Genomic DNA, 22,846 nt, shown 5'->3' with positions numbered 1-22,846 from the left:
TCTCCGAACAAGAACATAGAGATGGTGGAAGTATAGCTCTCCTACGAAAGGTACCAGGACGAACAGTTATAATCACTTGATTCACTTGCATGTTAAATCAAAGCAAACCATGTACCTTTGGTAGTTCCCTCCTTGGCTAACAAACCTATGGTTCATTATTCCTTTCTTTTTTTATTTTATTCTCTCCCTCGTAGCACTGTTATCATTATAATGAGATCACTTTTGTTTGGGGTATCCCATCCCCTCAATTTTTATATTCGTAATTTAATTTTAATGCATCTTTGATAAATAAAAAAATAAAAAGAAGAAGAAAAAAACAAATAAAAAAGAGTGTTGAGAGAGATGGAGAGAGTGACTGGTTGTGTGTAGAATAATAATTATAACAAAAAGATGGAAAATATGTTTGGACACTTGACTTTGCAATTACAGGGACTTGTTCATTGCCGACGCCCGACATCTTGCCCTTCTTTTCTTTCCTTTTAATTTTTTCAAAGGCCTCGTTTGAGTTGTGGCCCTCAAAGACGTCCATTTCTGGAAGCCACTCTCTAGCTTCCTTTGTTTTCTTTAGTTGTGAATAAGTTAGTAGAGTTTAAATAATCATGTGTTGTTTTATTACTTTTTGCGAAAGTAGGTAATAAAAATGAGAATTTATTTCTATACTTAACGATAAAAGAGCGATTTTAGTCTCAAAATTCATATTTTTCTTGTAGTTTTGCATACTAAAATACTCTTATTATTAATTATTTGTATTACGTAGCATTGACACCCCTATCGTCAAGCCCTTCTTTACGTTCATTCTTTTGTCTTGTCATCTGAGTATGTCCCAATTTTACATGCAGTCATTTACCTCGTCATTGACCCCACCGACATTTTGAGCACTTTGCTTACGTTCATTCCTATGGTTGGCGTGAGCACATGGGAGGAAAGGACCATATGATCCAAGCAATTTCATCAGTTTTCAGGCCCTTGGGCGAGCACCGAGTGCTCGAACCCCAAGGCAAGCAAAGTGGAATCACATGAGAGCTTGGCTCCCAAATATGCAAAATCCTAGGATGATCACATAGTGCTCGAATCTCAGAGCAAGCAATGCGGCATCATGTGGGAGCTTGGCTTCTAAATATGCAAAGTCCTCGTACCCAAGGTGAGCACCCTAGCAAGCGAGGTGCTCGTACCAAGTTGAGCACCTTGGAAGGCGAGTTGCTCGCACCAAGGCAAGCATTGCTAAAGATAAAGTGCTCAAAATCTGGTTGAATACCAAAAGAAGCAAAATGCTCGAACCCTAGTCGAGCACCACGAGAAGCAAAGCGCTCATACCCTAGGTGAGCAGGTTTGAACACCCTAGGAGAAAAAGTGCTCATATCTCAGGCAAGCACCCTAGGTATCCAAGTGCTCATACCTCTGGAGGCAAAGTGCTTGCACCACCCTCTAATTGCATTTCTCCGTCTTATCTTCATTTGCCTGTCCTATTACAGATGTTTGTCCTATCTTCATTTTTCGATCCTATCTTCTTTTTCAATCCTATTTTCATTTTTTTCGTCTAATGGCATTTTTCCATCCTATTGGATTTTTGTGTTTATTGTAAATTTGCATCCTATGGAATTTTTTGGTCCTCTCTTCATTTTCCCGACCTGTTACATTTTTTGGGTCCTATCTCATCATATCTTCATTTTTCGTCCTCTTGAATTTGTTGATCCTATCTTTTCATCCTATTACATTTTTTTGTTCTATTGTGTAATACCTCAACCCTCTTAAGACTTTCAAAGTTAGAGTAAACGGATACTATAACCTTAAAACATACATTTTTACGCCATATATAAAAGATCTCATAATAAAAGTCTCATTAAATACTTTAATAAAAGGAATCTCTCAAAATAAACAATTTGGTCAATAACACTTACTATATAATAGTTTAACTTGTACTATGCATTGCGGAAATGGAAATCATTTAATAGTAAAGATAAAAATCTAAATTATCTTCCTAAGTCTTAAGCCTCATTGTCAATGTCAACCTCCTGAACAGCATCCCTGCCTGCAACATCCTCAGTCTTTCTCACCTAGGGTGGGAAAACATTTTAAAACAACTAAAATAAATCAAATACTCAATAAGAACATCATCATGCATAAAACATAATATAAACATAAGGTTTTCATTTAAAAGTCATCCTTCTTTTAATAAAAACACTCACCTTTAAGCATACATAATACATTAATCTTAAAGCATTAAAAAAAAAAAAAATCCTTTTAGCTCATCCTCAAAGCATAAGCATTTATTTCCTTAATCATTAATCTTTCGTTACCTTAACATCATCTTTAGTAGCTTTTTACACACTTTTAACCCCCGTGTGGCAACCCTTATGATCAATGGTTCTAAACGTAGCTAGCAGAATAGAAGAACCTTAGGAATGGGTTATCACTAGGTGCACCACCAGTGATACATTCCGACATTGTCATCCGTTTCAACCTCATGGTACCATCCTCATCCTCATTTGGTCATTCATTAATCTCACCGAACACATGCAGTCATACATTCTTTCTCTTTTATTTACAATTTAGTATTCAGTCACACATCAGCCATGCAGTTCTTAAATCATAAAGCATCTTTCATCATTCATAGGATTTGTGAAAAGGGGCTATCAATGAAGGGATGATACAGACATATATACTTTTGAAAACATTTATTAAATATAAACATTTGAAAAAGATATAGTTTACCATAAAGAGATTTGTAGAAGAACATAATCATAATCACTTACCTCAATCCTTATGCAAATTTAAGCTAATGGTGCATTTCTCCAAACCTGCCAACTGAACCTGTAATGGTTTAAGCAATCGTGTAACTTTCGAAATCCTTATCACTATGTGTGATATGTTTCACACATGGACTTCTCGGTTTGTCTAAATCTCTTGGTTTTCCCTATTCCTCACCTATAACTATGTTAACTTGGTGCAATGCTATGTCATGCTAGGTTTCATGCTTATATTATACTTGGTTTTTGTGCTTGTGGCATACTTGACCTTGAGCTTGCGACATACTCGGGTTTAGGGTTTTTGACATACTTGGTTTCATGCTTATATCATACTAGGAGTTGTGCTTGAATTAGAAGTTATGTTTGGATTAGGAGTTGTAGTTGAAGTAGGTTTTTCTACTTACCTAGAGGGCTTAATCCCGTGGGCTCTTCAATGGCCTTGGGCAAGCATGGTGCTTTGGGCTTGCCCACCCTCACTTGTCCTAGTGGGATCAGCCATAATGGGCTTGGGCCCCAGTTGTTGGGCTTAGTCCAAATTTGCTTTCTAAAAATATGTCCTAATTCTAGTATAACCCTAACTTTTCTAATTTAGAAACTTGAAGGTTCAGGGTGTTACATATCGCATTTTTCCACCATATCTTCATTTTCCCATCCTATGACATTTTTCCATTCAATTGCATTTTTCCTCCCTATTGTATTTTTCTGTCCTATCTTCATTTCCAGTCTTGTTGCAGTTTTTCGTTCTATTACATTTTTCCATCATATTGCATTTTTTGGACCATCTCCTTTTTCCCCATCCTATCTTCATTTTCCCATCTTTCTAAACAATGGTTTTCACTTTGACATAGGTTATTGTTAGACCATTATAGACATGCATATTATGATTTTTTAGCATTTATTTGTTCAATTAAATTTGACATATTTCTCATGGGGAATCAAGAAATTGCACATGCGATTCTCAACTAATAGATTAAAAATTTGAGTAGATGCGTTATATGTTAGGCCTTTTAAAAGGAAAACATCTATTTGCTATATGTATATATACTCAGTTTGTGACCCATGGGACATGCTAAGATAACCAATGTGAAATCTTCCATATTAATTAGTATGTAAAAACTAATAATTTTTTTAATGACAATAACGAGTATTTTAACAAATTGGGTATTTACAGACCAACTTGTAAGCAACAAACTCTTTTAAAAGTGTATGGTAGGAAAAGTTAAAAATAACTGATGAAGATAGACTCTTTAAAATAAATTGCAAGAGCTACACTGTGTGAAGGCAATGCTAGGAGGTGAATGAATATCTAAATCCGAATAAACATGAACTTGATATATCTAAATCGGGATAAAGTAACGAGCGTACTTAAAACATCATGGATTAAGTGCATTTGGGATAGTTGATGAGCATATGGGAAGCTTGTACAAATCATTTCTCTAATAGTAATAATAATAATAGATCTTGCAAAGAGTACGAGAAATGATATTCTTCGTCTAGGTTTTGTCATTCTCAATCAAATTCTAAGTAATTTTTTATAAAGTGGTTGAGATCGAAAAAGCAACCTCAAATTTGTCGGATTGACTAAAGATTAACAAATTCAAGGTGAAGAGTAACATTACTCAAAAACGTTTGTACACATTATTTAGCTCATTAGAAAAGGATTATGATAATAAGGAAATTCTTTACCAGGCATGTACAAAGCAAATCGATCCTACAAACGAGATGTTGCTTGCTCCACTGGAGAACTCTGCAAGGAAACAGAGCAAGAACCATTAGAGAGAGGCAATAAGAGTGAGCAAGGGGCAGCCATGAGGTTACCAAGGGAACTCTTCCATTATCTAATGTGCTTTGTGGCATGAAAGTGGACTAGTTTGCTATTCTTTAATCCCAGAATTAAGTACGAAACAGAAGAGTTCCCCAATCGTGGAATTTACATCAGGAATCTATATGAAAAATATAGGCAATCCTTTTTTTTTTGAGAAAAAAAAATATATATATATATAGGCAATCCTAAGCCCCTAAAGCCACGGATTCACTTCTTGTAAATTATTCTACTTCTTGTAACCTGATTTTTTTGAAAAAAAAAAATATATATATTTAGAGGATAGACAATTGGGTCTCAGATTCTCACCAGAGGAGCACCCTTGGAAGCTCTTTCAGCCAAATAGGCACATGGCTTGAAGAATTCTCCATACATCTTTGACCATTCCTCCAATCTTGAATAAATGTAAGTGGATCCAAGAGAATCAGCCCAGAACATTATACCTCCCCTGATCAAATGTGCCCCAACAGGTTTAGCAAGACTTGCGGTGTTGAGAACAACTGATTCAAAATCGATGAGATTTACAAACCTGTAAGGTGGGAAACCCATTCCCATAACAGCAGCTATGTCAAGGTCTGCTGCTTTGACTGCAATACCCTCAGCCAGTACTCGACAGGCCTCATTCACCACAGGGAAGAATATCATCTCCACAATTTCGTTGTCTGATAACTTCACTACCTGTGGACAAGTTCAAATTGAAAAAAAATAAAAAATCAGGGAGACGGGTGACTTCTATATTGCACGATTTATATTATATGTTTCAGAAGTGCACCATTTGAGGTTTACTATTGCAGCATTAGATCTCATAACAACCCACAGAATAGTAAATCAGGTGAGTCACCAAATCTAGGATATGTAATAATAAAATGTGTATGGGTGTGTAAGTATAGGTATGAGTAATTGAGTGAGAGAGAGAGAGACCTTAGGGTCAATGGTTACCCCAGAAATGCTCCTTGACTTCTCAATATATTTATATAATTCAGGATCTGGGCTAGCTTTGCGGTTCTTGCCATATATATAGAACCCTTGGCGACTAGTCTCACCTGGAAAAGAGTGCACGGTAAACAAAGAAATATTTAAAGCTCCATATAGAATTTGATATATTAAAATGAACACGTTAACCACTTGATCTTTCACTTCTCATTAAAAATAAATAAAATTACCTGCTCTCTTATCCTCCTGCATAAGTGGAACAAGCATGGATTTATAAGTTCTCTCAGGAAAATGCTCAGCATATTGCATGCCACTTGCAATTGCAACACCAAAACCAACCAGGTCAGCCAATCTGCATGGACAGAATTAAATATAAAAGCCTCTCTTTTTGGATAGGTAAAATATAAAAGCCAGTTAAATGCAAGAAACTAGATCAAGAAGCAACAAAGGGGTCGAGATGACTGGTACTAATTTCGCTCTCATTTTACCTGAACGGCCCCATTGGCATTCCAAACTTGGTACTTGCCCGATCAATTTGATAGGGATCTGTACCACGCTCCACAAGCAAAATAGCAGCTTCTGAATAAGGGAAGAACATCCTGTTGACAGCAAAGCCAGCACAATTCCCAACCACCACTGGAGTCTTATTAATCTTTTTACCAACATCTAGCAAATCAACAATCACTTGGGGAGATGTCTGCTCAGTACGAACAATTTCCAGAAGTGGCATGACATGAGCCGGGCTGCATTAAAAGAATAACTAAATGGTTGAGCAAAACAAAGTTTCAGACAGGAAGAATAGCTGTAAATCTGGTTACCTAAAGAAATGAGCTCCAACAATCCGATTTTGGGATCTTGTCTTTTCTCCAATCAGGTTCAAGTCAATTGTTGAGGTGTTACTTGCAAGTATGCAATGTGGTGGGCAATACTTTTCAAGATCAGCAAAAATTTGTTGCTTCAGAGAAAGATTCTCAATAACAGCCTGTTCCATGTATCAACAACAAAGACTCAACACCTTTTTTCCTCAGTTTCTGAATAAAAAAGGACAATGACAAAGGTAAACCAATGCATTGTGGACTACCTCAATCACTATGTCCACATCTTTAAACCTTTCATAGTCAAGAACACCTTTGAGAAGAGAGAAGGTTTTCTCAAACTTCTCTTGAGACATTTTCCCTTTCTTCACGTGGCTTTGCAAATTGGCTGGATGAAAAGGAATATATTACAAGAAGTAATTTAACATTTTAAATACAAAGACCAATGCGAGATTTGTGCCTACCAGAGTAGAAGCTATTTAACCAGACAAACTAAAGAGGAATACTTTTTCCCGGAAGTAAACGAAGCAGGAAAACTATAAAACTTTTGGAAACAAAAGTCAAACTGAAAATTTCAGCTACAGGAACTTATTAGAAACTATAAACTTTGTATGGAATTCTAGCCTCACCTCTCACTCTACCAATCCCAGCCTGCAAGAACTTATCATTTACTTCTTTAAGGATGACTGGATAATTACGAAGAATCAATGCCGTTGCTATGCCAGAGCCCATTAGCCCTCCACCAACAATAGCAACCTTATTTACTCGTCTTGGCACTAAACCAATATCAGTAACCCCAGGTACCTGTTTAATGTATGAGAAGAGATGATCTTAGAAAAGCAAAAACTAGAAGATATGTAGGTCAAAAGTAAGCAGAATCAAATTTGTAATGTCATAGTGTAACCGAAATATTCAATGACATAAGACAGAATTAATAAGACATTGCATTTGAGAAAAGAATGAACGACCAAAAGTTATGATTGAACAAGACTATAAGATAAATAAATGAATGGGTTTATCCAAGATCCAGATTTACGAGATACAAGGATCAGAACTACCAATCTTCAACAAATCTCTAAAACATGAAGCTGAACCTACAATTATTTATTCTCATGCTCAGCACAAGTTTCTTTGGAAACACAAATATGATTAATATTTACCCAAGCAACAAAGTTTAACAACCCAGGTTGGGCTGTCCACTAAATGACAGCTAAACTACACACGAGCAGAATCTCCTTTTTTTTCTTTTTTTTTTATCGGTACACAAGCAGAATCATAAACGGCAGAGCTCTTTGCAATTGGGAGAAATATCCTTATACATAACATTCTACTACCCAACATGGCTCCCAACCAAATCAAACTGCTATAAACTTAATTCATCTAGATATGTAGTGAAAACTTTATTCAAAATCTAAACCAATAAATTATAATAACCAGCCGTCTGTCTGAAAAAATCCCTTAAATTCAGTAAACATCCACAAACAAGTTTCAACTATAGAAGAATTAAGTCCAAATTAAATTGACTATAAGTAGATCTCGTTATTAAATCAGCAAGGCTTTTCTTGACATTTGGATCAAACAGGCTCTGGAAATAAAAACTTCATTTTCAAACCTTTGACGTTCGACGTTGAGCAAAGAAGATATGGACCAAACTCTTGGAAGTGTCAGAATGCAGAAGCGCTCGACTAGCTTCAGCCTCCTGCCATTATCAGACAAAACATCAAGCAGTTGCATGTCACTGCTTTTTGAAGGGAAGTCATAGAATGATAGAGACAGATAAGGACCTTCCAAAGTCCAGCCCGAGGACCGGAAACTATACCCTCTTCGATGATATCAATGCAAAGCAATGGATGTTTGAGATTGGGAGCCTGTTTCTGGACCTGAGCTCTTGCAAACGTAAGTATTTCCCTTGCTTCTCGAAGGGGCTCTATCTTGTCAGTCTTGTAAAGACTAGCAGCCCATGGTCTTCTATGGTCCAATATATCCAAGGCCCACTGGCGTGCAGTATTTACCAACTCATCAGGTGAAACAATGGCATCCACGAGACCCAAAGTATAGGCTTCCTGCCCTTGGACTGGCTTAGACATCTATTCATGCACGCACCCAGGGGGTTAGAGAGAGATTACTATACTTTAAGAGGCCATCAATCAAATCAATAGAGTTGAGAAAAAGAAAATACTAATTAAAACATACCAGCAACATTTCAAGAGCTTTTGAGAGGCCAACAAGACGTGGAAGCCGTTGTGTTCCTGAGCCATATCAAGAGTATGTGACAAAATGTGAGTAGTAATGACAGAGAATTTCATCAAAGACTTCTCTATATGTTTATTATTCCCTTCATTTTTTTTATGTAATTAAAGAGCGTATCAAAATCTAATTTCCAAAATGAAGTCTACCATCATACAAACTGGCAGCACCATTCGTCAATTCTATTTTCATCCAGAAGGTCTAGTTTATGATTATGACCGATGCTTTAAAAGGATCTTCCCATCAGATGTAAATCGGCAGAGCCTTCAGAAGAAGCAATCAGAGAACATTGTGCTTATTATTTAAAATAGCATGACCAAGCTCGATGGAACATATAACGATTATTGAATAAATATTTCTTGCACGACTATGTTTGTATGTATTTATGTTTGGTTTTCTGCTATTGCACTGAACAGAACTGGCACTCATGACTTTCTTGTATCATTTTCTAGTTCCAAGTTTGTAATTAGGTGTTTTCTTGTGTATACTTATTGTGTACTTGGGCAATGCCTTAATTAGCCATCTCACATTTTCTTGTGTATACATTCTTTTTTTTTCTCTGAATAAGCCATCTCATGTTTTCCTCTAAGTAACATTCGACAGCCCTAGAACATTGTCCTTTAAATAACTTCCTATGTGCCAACTCGACAACCCTACAAAGGTGCACATTAAAAGTAACACCATCTAAAATCTCTTCCACGTGTTGGAATAGCAATACAAATAATAAAATCAACTATCTAGATTTTGATAAATATATATATATATATATATATGTAGCGTGTATCCTTTCTTTGAATATACCCACACTGCATAACATAAGACATTGGAAAACAATAATGACATAGTTCTGATTCGAACATAGAACAACTAATGTGGTACTTAAGATGATAGTACATTATGTATATCAACCTTATGCTCATCAGAAAAGCCCACTTAAGCACATTAAAAACATAAAGATTCCATCATTGGTACTCATTAAAAGCAAGGATGATGTAGCCTTACCTCCAAATCCAGGAATTATTCCAAGCTGAAGTTCAGGCAACCCTAATTGTGCAGTAGGTGTTGATATTCTAGCATGGCATGCCTAGAAGAGAAAAATGAGAAAATCTGATATGCAAAAGTTTAGAGAAATGATTTGTACAGGCCCCAAATAGACAAGCCCCATAGAAGCCCTTATAAAAAAGTGGACCCCACCTTAAAAAAGTTTAAAAAAAAAACTATTCTTTATTAGTGGGACCCACTTTTTTACAAATGACATGTACCTAACATTACTCAAAAGTTTAATTGAGAAGGTCCCTTTTCAAGAGAAATGGCAATTCATACCATTGCAACCTCTAATCCTCCACCTAAGGCAAGGCCATCAATGGCAGCAACAGAAGGCTTTCTTGCGGCTGAAAAACAAAGCAGGTGATCAAATGGTAGAAAAAATTATCAAGCACTGTCTTGGAAGAGCAACTATTAAAGTATGAGGACTGAGAAAAAAATCCAAATATATACCTTCAAAAGTGTCAGTGATAATCTCTATAGATAGATAGCCAGGCTTTTCTTCTCTCTCCCCTGATAAAACATAATGAAACTTCATTTCCGCAAACAAGAGATAATTAGTGGAATACGAGACAAAAAAATGGCTAACGTACTCAATCCCCTCTGAATTCCCCCAAAAGCTGCAATATCAAAGCCACCAGAAAACTTGCCCTTTTCACCTGCTCACATAAGATATTAGCTTCATATCTCAAACAACACCAATGCTCAACAAAGAGAGATTTATATATTCTCATACTCACCTGTAATGACGATTGCCTTCACATCATCCCTTCTTAGTGCCTGCTCATAACTGTCTTTTAAGCTGCGTAACACTGAGAAAGAGACAGAGAGAGATTACATTACTTTATCAGGCTAATTAAAAATTCAATAGCATTGTGAAGACAACGCAAGATTATTGTTTAGCAATAATACTACTGAAACACAAAAGTTTGTTCTGTTCTTACCCTACACCTACTCAAACTAGGGAGAAAATGGGGTGATGGAGGCAGCATTATAATGCTCCGATGTGGCTTCAATTCTGTTTTTTTTTTTTTTTTTTTTCTTGGAAATGAGCTAATGACAGGAAATGGGGTACATGGAGGCCAGATTATGTTGCTCCAATGTGACTTCAATTCTTTTGTCAATAAATAAGTTGAATTTTATTAAAAGCACAGAGGGGTACAACCAATTAGGGGAGAGGAGAGACACAAGAATCATAAACTCTAAAAATGTAGAATGCACATTGCAGTGAAGCAATTCACCACTTTTCCTTGCACATACAACACTAATCCATCACTATGATGTGTAGGAGCTTTGTTCCAACAAAAATATTTCCAAGGAAATTAACAGCTATATTGTGGTCGGAGAATTGTTGTTGGGAATTCATCTGACTTTGTCCATCCCAATTCAATCCTCTTGAAAAACCCCTTAGGAATCAAACATTTAGAACTATAAATATCTAATTATTCACCAATAAACTTGTGATGGGGAATGAATATATTTGATGTATTATTTCCAAGAAATATTGAGGCATGCCGTTGCCCGCATAATTCACCAAATATAGGAGGTTGAGGCCTAAACACCTGAACTTAGGGGATCCTTGGGAAATTGATGAGATGAGAATTTTGTAAATAGTAATAAGATGGTTTGTGAATAGTAGTAAAATGGTTTGACTTAAATATTTATTGGGTTTTGGGAAATGAGAGAAAAAAAGTTGTATAAAAAATATTATAAAGTTAAAATATTTTTAGAATATTATTTTTTTACATTATTTTTTGGGAGTTAAAAATGTTGAATCTTTTTTTGTTTGAAATTTTGGAAAAATTGCAATAATTAATTCGCAGAAATTATAATGATTAGTTTGAAATTGTAATGATGTTTTGGAAGGAAAGAAGATAGGATGAGATGAGATTAGATGGGATGAGATTGAAATTGTTTCCAAATATCCCCTTAAGTATTAATTTCAGAACCTAGTCATGACAATATCTAATGCCATATTTCAACTGATGTAATAGTATCAAGTTATCAACAGCCAATTAAAGTGGGAAATAAGTAAATTATTTTTTCTTCCAAAAAACCACTTTTATGTACAAACAAAACCCGGCACATACGAATGCGTTTTTGATCAAGCTGCAATATCATATCATCCAGTTATCATCCCCCACCCACAAATGAAATTCCCAAAATCAAGCATCAATCCTCGTTCAAACACCAGCCCCGGGTCGGTTCCCGAGGACAGTTTGGGACATTTCGCATTTCATCCTGCATTTCTCAATCAGTGGCCCTCCAAGTTTCCCACTACCAATTATTATGCCATTTTCAAACACAATAATAATTAAGGCACCCATATACGACGACCCCAGTAGAGTTTGCCAAAAAAAATTGGAAAATTTAATCAGAAGTCAAGTGAATATCAATATAGGAACTCCACTGAAAACTCCTAACTACCCTTGCAGTTTCAATTGTCTCCATGAATAATAAGACTATAGAAATAAATAAAATTAAAAAAAAAAAAAAAAAAAAAAAGAAGCAGAAAGAGTCCTAATTACTCCATGCACATATTTGTGGCAAAACAAAAAGTCAAAACAGGAGGCAAAAAAAGGCTAAAAGCAAAATCACAAACTAAGGTTTTACAATGAAGTCGGTAGTGGGGGGAGGAATGTAAATGGATAGGATCTGGGGATAGCGACTAAGGAAAAAGTACCATCAAAGGAGAGGGAATTAACAGGAGGGTTGATTATTGTTATAAGAGCCACCCCGTCAGCTCCCACCTCCATTATAGTTCTTCCTTTTGGTCCGCTCCCCATTTTGTCAATGCTTCACTATCTGTCTTCCCTTCTCCGCGTCGCACTCTCTTGGCGAAGAATTTGAGTAAATACTAGCGTGTAGCTTTCAGATGGGTTTGCCGGGGGCTTCTTACGCAACGCGGGGAGTTGGCGCGTCCGAGTTGACTTCAGACAGAGTGACGTTGAAAGCGTTGTTTTTTTTTTTTTTCTTTTTTTTTTCTTTCTTTCTTTCTTTCTAACCAAGCATATTATATATATAGTGGAGGCCAAAGCCAAAGTTTGCACGTTTGTTTAGTTGTGTTTTTTGATTGACTTATATAAAAATTTGTTTAGAGTAAATTTAAATAAAAAAATAAAAATATAAAAATGTTTTTTTTTGTATTTTGATTTTTTTTCATGATTATTGTAGTTCTCGGCCATATTGCGCAGGGCCAATAGAAAAAATATTGAAATTTTTGTGTTGCTGCTGATTAAATATTTCTGGATCTGCATCAAGTTGAATCATCCACTATTTTTCTGAAACTTGTACTGTAACAGTCTCTATAAACGGCAGATGCTCCTATATGTTAAATATTTAATGGGATTAGAGAATAAATAAATGTGTAAATAATTAATTACAAAAAAAATAAAATAAAAAAATAATTAGTATTTTAGTATAATTTAAAGTTGAAATGTTTCATGTATAATATAGAAACTGTAGGAGTGAAAAAATTTATTTTATGAATTTTAAGTTGTGAAATTTATTTTGATATGTTTCCTTCATATTAATTATTGATTTGCATTTAAATTGATCTTTACTTTAAATTAGTTTAATGTTATAATTTAATTATTTTATTTTATTAATATTGAGTTGTAGTGTTTTTATTTGACTCTTATTTATTTTTTTATTGTACATTTTTCTTTTGTTAAACTCTTCTATTTTCAGACTGGGCCTGTATTAAGTGTATTTTATTTTTCTTTTGGCCCCAACTCAACTCGTGAACCTTCAACCCAGCCCAGCCTGTGAGCCTTCAACACATCCCACTAAATTGTTGTTAGATTTCCCTTCATTTTGGGCCCAAGCCCATTCGGAAACCCAGCCTAGCCCGTGAGCCATGAAACCCAGCCCTCTCTCCTTGGCCATACGGTGTCGTTTGGCATGCCTTATGGCTTCTTCTTCTTTTCTTTCTTTCCTTCTCAACGCCGTTCTCTTTCCTTCTCAGTGCCGTTCACTTCCTTTCTTCTTCTTCCTTTAAACGTCGTAGCTCTCTTCCACCATTCTTCAATTGGTAATTTTCAACTGACAAGTAGAAAATATGTACACTGTTATTTGGTTTGATTGAACTCAACAAAAAAAAAAAGGCTGGGTTTCATTTGTTCATGCTTCATTTTTTTTTTCCTAATATTTTTAAATATAGATGAAGATGGACGGATTTGGGAGAATTATGTCCGCATTGATATAAAATAAAAGCAGATATATTTGATACTTTGTATATATGTGAGGTCAAATCTCGCATTGACCAAAAATAGTGGTCTTAGATATGAAAATTAAATATTCGGTGAAGTGAGAAGAGAATGCGAATCAACATGTATGTAGAGTTCTGTCGGTGCTCGACTGTCGATGAGGTGGATGGAGTTCTGCTCAACTGTCGGTAAGTGCTGCACTGGTTTTTTTCGGTGAAGGACCAAGTCGACTGCTTTGCACCCAGCAAATTGATGCACCAAATCGATTGCTGCAATTCTTTTTTTCGGTGAAGTAAGTGCTGATGCTAAAATCGCACGTAAGTGCTGTAGTTTTGTTGGTGGCCGGCGCCATGCGGAAGGGTAGCAGGTGGATGCGAGATTGGGGCTAGGGTTCAGTTCGATCTTCGCACTTCACTCTTCACAGTTCACACACAGAGTTAGGTACGACACAGATATTTTGTTTTTTTACTTGTACACGGACACACACGGATAAAAAAAATGGAATGAGAAATTTACTGTTTATTTCTGTAGTAATGGGATAGACACTTATTATTATAGAAAGATATATGCACATAACAGTTACGAGACACTAGAGATTAGGCCTTTGCAAAAAGCTCAATGGACCGACCAACCTGTGCTACATGATTGGATCCAACCCGATAAAATTAGGTTGAAATCAAGAGTCGGTTTTTATATTATCGAACCCAATGAATGTCAGGTCATCATTTACAATCTGTCTATTTTAACTTCTCTCACTTCCATGTTGGGGTGTACAAAAAAAGCCAGACCAACTGCCACAGACTTAGACCGACTGGCCGAATTAAGAACCAGTCGAAACCGATAGAGAACCAATCGACTGGTTGTTGAAAATATACAAAATCAAGTATCGATAGGTTCAGTCCAGGCCTGGACCAGGCGAGAACCAAAGAACCTACCGATGTAATGTTATATTTTTTTTCTTTTACATATTTCATATATAAAACGACGTCGTTTCACATGAAAGGGCATCGTTTTTTTTTAATGAGTATGACAAAAAAAAAAAAAGCAAGCAACACTGTTTGGTCTCAATCAAATGGCGTCGTTTCTTGATTAGGGTTAACTTACCCTTCGTCTTCTCCCCTCCCCCTCCCAATTTTCTTCTTCTGCGTCGTTTCTCTCCGTTTCTCTTTCTCCAATCTCATCCTGACGAACACCCACCCACAGCGACACAGTTTTCAAAATTTCTCTCATCCTTCTAGCACCTCCTAGTAGGCGACGAACCCTCACAAGCCACAGCTTTCCCTCTCCTTCGCCAGCCAGATAAACCGACCGTGAACCGGCTAGCAATCGTCAAGTCGGTTTTCCCCCGTACACGGTTGGTTTCGGCCCGTTGCCAAACCAAAAATGATGATTTCGGTCCGTTTCGGTTGCTTCATCAAACAAAACTGACTAGTTCAGTTTTCAACCTGAGTTCTACGTGAACCCTAGCCCCTACTCCTGTCTTCTCCTACCCCATTCATGCTCTGTTCCCTTTCCATATGACTTGGTTTTGGATCTACAAAACAAGCCAAAGACCAATATATAGTACAAGAGCGAGATGGTGTAGATGAGGATGGTAGTGATCAAAGGGCCATCTCCACGTGAGCTTAAAACACAGATACACCAGGTAGCCTCCAGGTATGGTGAATCTGAACCCCATTGGAGGAGGCGGGTTTAGTGCTCATAATGTGTTAACGTTCTCAACTGGGTGAGCTCGTCCAAAAAAGAAATAGAAAGTGAAAAAAGAAAAAAAAATTAGATTAAGAACTCATGAAAGGAAGATACAAGAGAGAGGAAATTGGTACTTTTTCCAGAGGCTCATAAAGGAGGTGATATACAAGCAAAATAAGCTACAGTAGGAATTCTTGGAGACCATCGACAAGCAAATTCCTTGGCAACCACTGAGAAGCATGAAAATAAATGAATGGTTCGAGAAGAAGCTTGGAGGATGCAAGAAATGGCAAGAATCAATAGAGAACATGAAATCTTAGTAAAGAATGATCCACGACAGTAGAAAAAGATGTAAGAGTCATTGCATTCTTGCAAAAACTATCTAGAAAAGAAAGAAGTTTTGGGGCGGTGGAAATGAAGATGATGGAGTTGCAGAGGCATTTCATATCATCATTGCTACTAGCCTACTCTATGAGTTGGGTTATCATCATTGCTACTAGCCTACTTTATGAGTTGGGTTCCTTGACCATTAGATTGACATGGGTAGAGGAACTTGTGCCTCTCAAGGCATAAGCAACGGTTAGAATGGGTTCTACCCAATCTGAATTTTACGGATTGGATTAAATTGAGCTAGTGCGCCTCTTTCTGCAGGTCGGGTCTAGTCAGACTCAAATCTACTTTGAACGGGTCACTATGCAAGCCTACTAGAGATAACAAGATGGGAGACTCCAACATTCATTCCAAATCAGCCAGTACAACTCAGAAAAAAGAAAAAGAAAATAGAGATACGAGACCAAAGACTTAACCGCTATTCATTTTTCACAAAGGGAAGCCGCTTGAAGCGGTTTTAATATTGTCCGATAAACGAACAATAATCCTATGACCAGAAGCCTCAATGAACAGATCTGTGCTATATGTCACTAGTCTAGATTGACTGAATGAGACTTTCACTACTTTTTTCCCACGATCATTGATTAAGATGAGCGATAATATGGAAAGATAGAAAGCAGGAAAAGCGTCGAATAGTCGACAGGTGACCGCTAGGAACTGTGGTGGCAGGATCACGCACCATACTAAGAGAGTGGAGGTTGGTCAAATCTAAAAGATCCGACGCTATTGACTCCAAAAATACAGCGCGTGATGGCTGCAGACTCGCTGATCTGTTCGTTGAGTTGTTGATAACTCACTCATTTATCTTCACAATATTTCAAATGACTTTGATGGTTCAACTAGGATTCAGTAAATGAGTGTGTGGGCAAGATTATTTGAGGATAGTAGCTGAGTACCTTAGGGTACTATTACCATTGGGAGATTTATTTTATTTAGTAGATGGATGTCAATATGTTTAGATGGGTTATGGAGACTTATGTAAACTCTGGTTCATTTTATTATGTTATTTGAGATATGTGGGGTAGATGATCTATTTTATTTGATTTATTATATTTAGGATCTGATAGATGAGTATGTGTAGTTAATCAAATTAGAGGAATTTATTTTTGACTTGGAGTCTTGGGAAATATATATTTGGATTTGGAGAATATATTATTATTGCTGAAGTTGATTATCAGGTAACAGAAGTTAATCGTCTGCACCTCTGAGAATGAGGCATTACACGTGACATACTCCCTTTCTTGAGTAAGCCTTGACCACAAGGCTTAAATTTAGAACTCAAGCTCTTCCCCGCTTCACAAGACTTTGCCCACAAGGTGAGGGTAAAGGCCCCTGAGCTTCCGTAACGATTCCTAGGTAGCTTATTCAGATGATATTCCAACCTACTTGATTAATACTTCAGTGTTAGTATGGTTGCCACACTTCTTCATTCTTTCATCCAGAATGGCTTCAGACTCAAGCTTAATAGTACCTTCTCTATCTACTAGTGGTAGAGATGGTAATGGTGTGATATTTTCCCTCAATTTCTTCTTAAGATAGGAGACATGAAAAGCATTGTGAATCTTGGTTACAGTAGGCAAATTCAACTTATATGCCATAGGTCTCACCTTTTCCATAATCTGGAATGCCCATAAAACCTTGGTGCCAGCTTCAAATGATGTCTTAGGACCACTGTTTTCTATCTATATGGTTGTAATCTCAAAAAGACTCAATCACCAACTGCAAAGCTCCTTTCTGCCCTCTTTCTGTCAGCAAAGTATTTCATTCTTTATTGAGCCTTCTGTAAGTTCTCTTTCAACAAACTCATGATCTCGTCTCTTGTTCTCAATTGTTGATCTATAGCCTTGTTTGCAATAGTGCCATGAACATATGATAAGAGCCTTGGAGGTTTGTACCCATAAAGAGCTTCAAATGGTGACATACTAAAAGCTGAATGTGTTGTGGTGTTGTAGCACTAGTTAGCCATTGGGAGCCACAAGCTCCAATATTTATGTCTTGTCCCAATGTAACATCTCAAATATATCTTCATACATTTATTAAGAGTCTCAATTTGACCATTAGTTTGTAGATGATACGCATAACTAAAAGCCAAAGTTGTTTCCTGCAAATTAAAAAGCTTCTGCCAAAATGAACTTGTAAATATTAAATCTTTGTCAAAAACAATAATTTTACGCATTCCATGAAGCTTAAATACCTCCATTAAAGAACAGATGTGCCACCCTCACTGCTGTATAAGGATGTGCCAAAGTAAAAAAATTGACAGGGCTTGGTAAGTTTGTCCACCATAGAAATAATGACAGAAAACTCATGAGATACTGGTAAGCCCTTTATGAAGTCCATTGCAATATCTGTCCAAGGTTGACTTGGCACTGGTAATGGCTATAACAAACCGCATGAAATATGTTCTCATATTTCACAGTCTAACAAATTCCACATTCCCTTATGAGCTTCTTAAAGTCACTTCTCATACCCTTCCAATGGAAATCCAACTTGACCCTCTGAGTTTTGTGAACGCCATCTTTGCACTGCAGTCACCAATGCTAAAAAGTCTTTTTCATAGGTAAACAATAGTTGACTTCTACTTTTGAGTGCCTCACTGAAAAAAGTAATTGGCCTTCCTTCCAGCATAAGAACAGCCCCCAAGTCTATGCCTCTTGCATCACTTCCAACTATAAATGGCTTGGTAAAATAGGTAATCTTAACGCTGGTGGCTGTGTCACTGCTTGCTTCAATTCCTCAAATGCCACTTGTGCTTACTCACACCATTCAAAAGCATTCTTTTTCAATAATACTATTAAGGGCACTGCAATTAATCCATACCCCTTAATAAACTTTCTGTAGTAGTCAATTAGTCCGAGAAAACCTCTCAATGACTTCAATGAGCTTGGCACTGGTCAATCAATTATAGCAGCAATTTTCCCTAGGTCAGCTCTCACACCAACACCAGAAATCAAATGAATTAGATACTCTACCTCAATAACTCCAAACTTACCCTCAGACCTCTTGGCAAACAACTAATGCTTCTTCAATGTTTCCAACACCACTTTCAAATGTTCCAAGTGCTCAGTAATTGATCTACTATAAACCAATATGTAATTAAAAAATAAAAAATAAAAGAACTTCTTGAGGTATACTTACAAACTTCATTCATGAGGCCTTAAAAAGTTGTTGGTGCATTACTGAGTCCAAAAGATATCACTAAAAATTCTTATGGGTCCTAAATGCAGTCTTTGATATATCTTCATCTCTCACCCTGGTCTGAAGGTGCCCAAATCCAATGTCTAGCTTCGAAAAAACTATGCCTCAAAGAGCTCATCAATGACAAGTATTGGGAACTTGTCCTTGATTCAAAGCCTTATAATCTACACACATCCTCCAGCTACCATTAGTTTTTCTCACCAAAAGAAACTTTCTGATAACCTTACTACACCATATTTAAGCAAATATTGAAAAATCTTCTTGTAACGACCCGACTCAATATTACTTGGGATGAAATAGGGAAAAAAAAATCTAATGGGCCTAAAATAAGTTTAATGGGTCGTATTGGAATAGCCTACGAGCTATTAAGATTTTTGAAGTTATTGGATTTTTATGGACCATATTGGCTAAGTTGCGAGTTATTATTTCTTGGAATTTAGTTAGGCCCAACATTTTATTTTAAAGCCGTTAAGATTGAGTGGAAAATTTTAGAGGAAATTAATGGGCCGATATTTTAGAAACCCAACTAAAATTACTAAAGTCTTAGCCCAAGAAATGAACCCAAACTCGTTAAGCCCAATGGAATTCTCTCACAATAGGGATACAATTCTACAAGTCATCTTCACATTAAAACTCTTTAACCAACTGTCTGCTCAACTCTAATCCATGCACGTCTCCATTTTCTACTAATATTCACACCAATGAAATTCCCTCCCAACATGATTATAATTTTAGAAGTCATTTTCATGTTAAAACTCTGAAACTAACTACTTATAAAAACTAGCGTTGCTACTGTTTGTGACGCTCCCAAATTTCATTTGGGATCGGACGGACATTTGAAACGTCGAGACATGCAACACAAGGTTACCTGCCCCCATTCATGACATATAAGATGCAATATTCCTAACATGCATCTAACAATATGCAATATTCGCAGCGGATAAATTTTTTTCTTTAGCAATACTATGCACCAAATTGAAAATATCTCAAATGCTTAAAACATACTTCATATATAAAAATCTATTGAACAACTAAGATCACAACACTAGTCCAAAATGGTTATGATCCAAAAAGTAGTAGAGATGCAACTCAATCGTACAAGTAGTAATTTACGTTAATTACTATATCAACATTTATGTCGCACCGTCATTTAGTCAACTGTGTCTAGTTGATCAGCTTCTGATTCTCCTTCAGGTCCTGTAACAAGATCTACCATTCGGGGGGAATGGTAGTTGGGACTACCAAAGTGAGATTTGATTACAAATCTCAGTAAGTTAACAAAAAACTTCCACACAAGCTAATGATGCATGGATGACAGTAAAAGCAAAAATGCATAATCAAATTCATAAGTAATTAAAGCATAACTTGGAGTACAACATAGCATAATTGACATAACTTAAATTGAAACATGAACTGAACTTGACTTGACATGAACTTGATCTGAAACTTGACTTAGCATGAACTTGCTTTGAAACTTGAATTAACATGAAAAATACATACTCCACAGTTGTTGTGGCCCCATGTATTCTATGCAAACTTGACTTAACATGAAAAATACATACTCCACAGTTGTTATGGCCCCATGTATTATACGTATAAATACATACTCCACAGTTGTTGTGGCCCATGTATTCTACACAAACTTGACTTAACATGAAAAATACATACTCCACAGTTGTTGTGGCCCCATGTATTCTACGTGTAAATACATACTCCACAGTTGTTGTGCCCCCATGTATTCTACGCATCACAATTGTAGTTAAATACATACTCCACAGTTGTTGTGGCCCCATGTATTCTACACAAAAATAATGTACTCAAGATGAAACGTGACTGGAATACAAAAGGACTGAAGCCCTGACGTAACATAACGTGACTTGAACATAACTTGAAATACATGACCAACTTGAGATAGAAACATTTCGTAACATGGCATAAAATATAATAGACAACATATTTAACATGACATATTTGCAATAGTGAATATTACATGACTTGACATACATGTAATAGATGGCATATTTAGCATGACGTACTTGTAATGTACAGTAATACATAACAGAATATGTAACAGATAAAAATTGATGACAGAATAAATTCTGTATAATAGACAATTACGTGATAACTTGGCATGGCATGACATATATGATAACACACATACATACACTGTAGTTCTTTTACTTAGCACACATACACAGTAGACTGCTAGTAAGTTAAAAGCTAACTTACCTCGATCTCTGCGTTTCTTATAAAACTTCAAGTGCGATCACGAGAAACTGTAATTAGTGATTCTAAAAGTTAGAATTAAATCACTAAAAATTTGAAATATGAAAAATATTAACTTAAAGAGTAAAATTTTCATTTTACTCTCTACATGTGGGAAAATGACCGTTTTACCCATAACTTAAGGATTTTGCATACTAACTCCAAAAGTTTTCAAAATTTACATTTCTCATGTAAATTTTGTCCTAAATTTAAATATCAACTCAGAAAAATTTAAAACAAAACACAACTATAAAGAACACACTATGGCTGAAACATCCATAGGCCATTTCCCTTTATTTTTGTTGCAATTCCTTCCAACTTCAAAACTCATACTTAAACCAAAATTTTGCAACAAACATCTTCCAATCCTAAGTTCAAAACCATATTTAAAACATCCATTTAGAAAAAGCTAATAATTAACACCAAACCTTTTTGTAAAAAGATCCAAGCACTTGAATCACAAGTTTTGACCTTAAATTAAAACATCTCCAAGAGTTTCAAAAAATCAAATCTTACTTCTAACATATTCATAATATCATCCTAACATCAACCATGCTTTAAATCATCAAACCAAAGTCACCAAAATCACAAAATAACATTTGGAGTTTTTGGTTTTACACTTAGTCCAAAAACAGAAACTTTTTCCTCAACTAATTTTGATAAATCTCTTGATCTATGACTTATAAATATATGATCTTCAAACTAAACCATCACATGGTTTAAAAAGATATCCTAAAACATATATAAGCTTCTAATTCAAGATCACATGGTTAGAAATTAACCAAAACATAAATTTAGCCAAGAATATCCACACTTTGGCTTATTTGAATATCTCTTTGCATAAAATTTCATATCTTTGACACTAACATCAAATATTTTCAAAATAATAATATAACATGTATATAAGATACTTAAGATCCTCCAATAAAATTATTAAAGTCATTAGAATAGGTTTAGACCACCAAAGAGTTAAACTTTCTCAAAACAGAAACTGTTTTTCTTCTTCCAGTTTCTAAGTTTTTAAATCTAAGAAAATCTTTCATCAAAACCTTTAATCATGCAAAAATCCTCAACCAATAGTCACATATACATGTTAACAATACTCCATAAAAATTTTGGATCAATATCTATCCATTAGCTTGGTCAAAAACTTCAAACTATAACATATTCTCCAGTTTATCTCCTAGAATGACCTTTTTATAGTTTACACAATATTTGACTGACCAAATGATCTTCAAATGGGGCAAATAAGATATCCATGTAAACTAGACTCAAAAAGGAACAACTTATATGAAGGAGACTTTATGATAAAACACTTACAAAAGCTTCGAAATGGGTGTACAAAAGACCTCCTAAAAGCTATCCGAGAGAGAGTGTTTGATATTCTTTCAATGGAAAGTGTAAATGAAGATAATTTCGTGGGGAGAGGTGGCTGGAGATACTTATGGATGAGATATGGAAGAGATGAGGCTGGAGTTGAGAGTTGAG

The 22,846-nt window shown here is 35.9% G+C and overlaps 1 protein-coding gene across 4 annotated transcripts; it reads right to left on the bottom strand.

Moving 5' to 3' along the window:
- Nucleotides 1-1,814: 1,814 nt before the first annotated feature.
- Nucleotides 1,815-12,584, bottom strand: LOC122300416 (glyoxysomal fatty acid beta-oxidation multifunctional protein MFP-a-like). Of its 4 annotated transcripts, XR_006240021.1 has the most exons (20): nt 12,292-12,584; nt 10,349-10,420; nt 10,202-10,267; nt 10,062-10,121; nt 9,888-9,955; nt 9,567-9,648; nt 8,511-8,566; nt 8,102-8,404; nt 7,930-8,016; nt 6,947-7,121; nt 6,584-6,705; nt 6,321-6,484; nt 5,991-6,245; nt 5,733-5,854; nt 5,491-5,612; nt 5,099-5,247; nt 4,879-5,017; nt 4,434-4,494; nt 2,754-2,811; nt 1,815-2,054 (listed from the first exon to the last, which is right to left on the bottom strand). XR_006240021.1 is itself a non-coding variant. In XM_043111053.1 (19 exons), the coding sequence occupies exons 1-18, from the start codon at nt 12,392-12,394 to the stop codon at nt 4,459-4,461; spliced, it is 2,181 nt and encodes a 726-aa protein (XP_042966987.1). In that variant the 5' UTR covers nt 12,395-12,584; the 3' UTR covers nt 1,815-2,081; nt 4,434-4,458. The 4 variants fall into 4 exon arrangements, 3 of the variants coding, with proteins under 3 accessions (XP_042966987.1, XP_042966986.1, XP_042966988.1); XM_043111053.1 differs by lacking the exon at nt 2,754-2,811 and having other exon boundaries at nt 1,815-2,081; XM_043111052.1 differs by lacking the exon at nt 2,754-2,811.
- Nucleotides 12,585-22,846: the final 10,262 nt, after the last annotated feature.

Source organism: Carya illinoinensis, chromosome 2, assembly GCF_018687715.1.
Source record: "Carya illinoinensis cultivar Pawnee chromosome 2, C.illinoinensisPawnee_v1, whole genome shotgun sequence".
In the NCBI taxonomy this organism is placed as follows: domain Eukaryota; kingdom Viridiplantae; phylum Streptophyta; class Magnoliopsida; order Fagales; family Juglandaceae; genus Carya; species Carya illinoinensis.
Note: the sequence above shows the minus strand (reverse complement) of the source record. Positions and strands in the feature narration are given on the sequence as shown.

Coding starts and splice junctions, on each gene's coding strand:
- LOC122300416 (XM_043111053.1), bottom strand. CDS start 12,394: ATGGGGAGCGGACCAAAAGGAAGAACTATAATGGAGGTGGGAGCTGAC. Junction 10,122..10,201: donor GGGAATTCAGAGGGGATTGA/GTACGTTAGCCA, acceptor ATGTTTTATCAG/GGGAGAGAGAAGAAAAGCCT. Junction 6,706..6,946: donor TGGGATTGGTAGAGTGAGAG/GTGAGGCTAGAA, acceptor CTTTTCATCCAG/CCAATTTGCAAAGCCACGTG.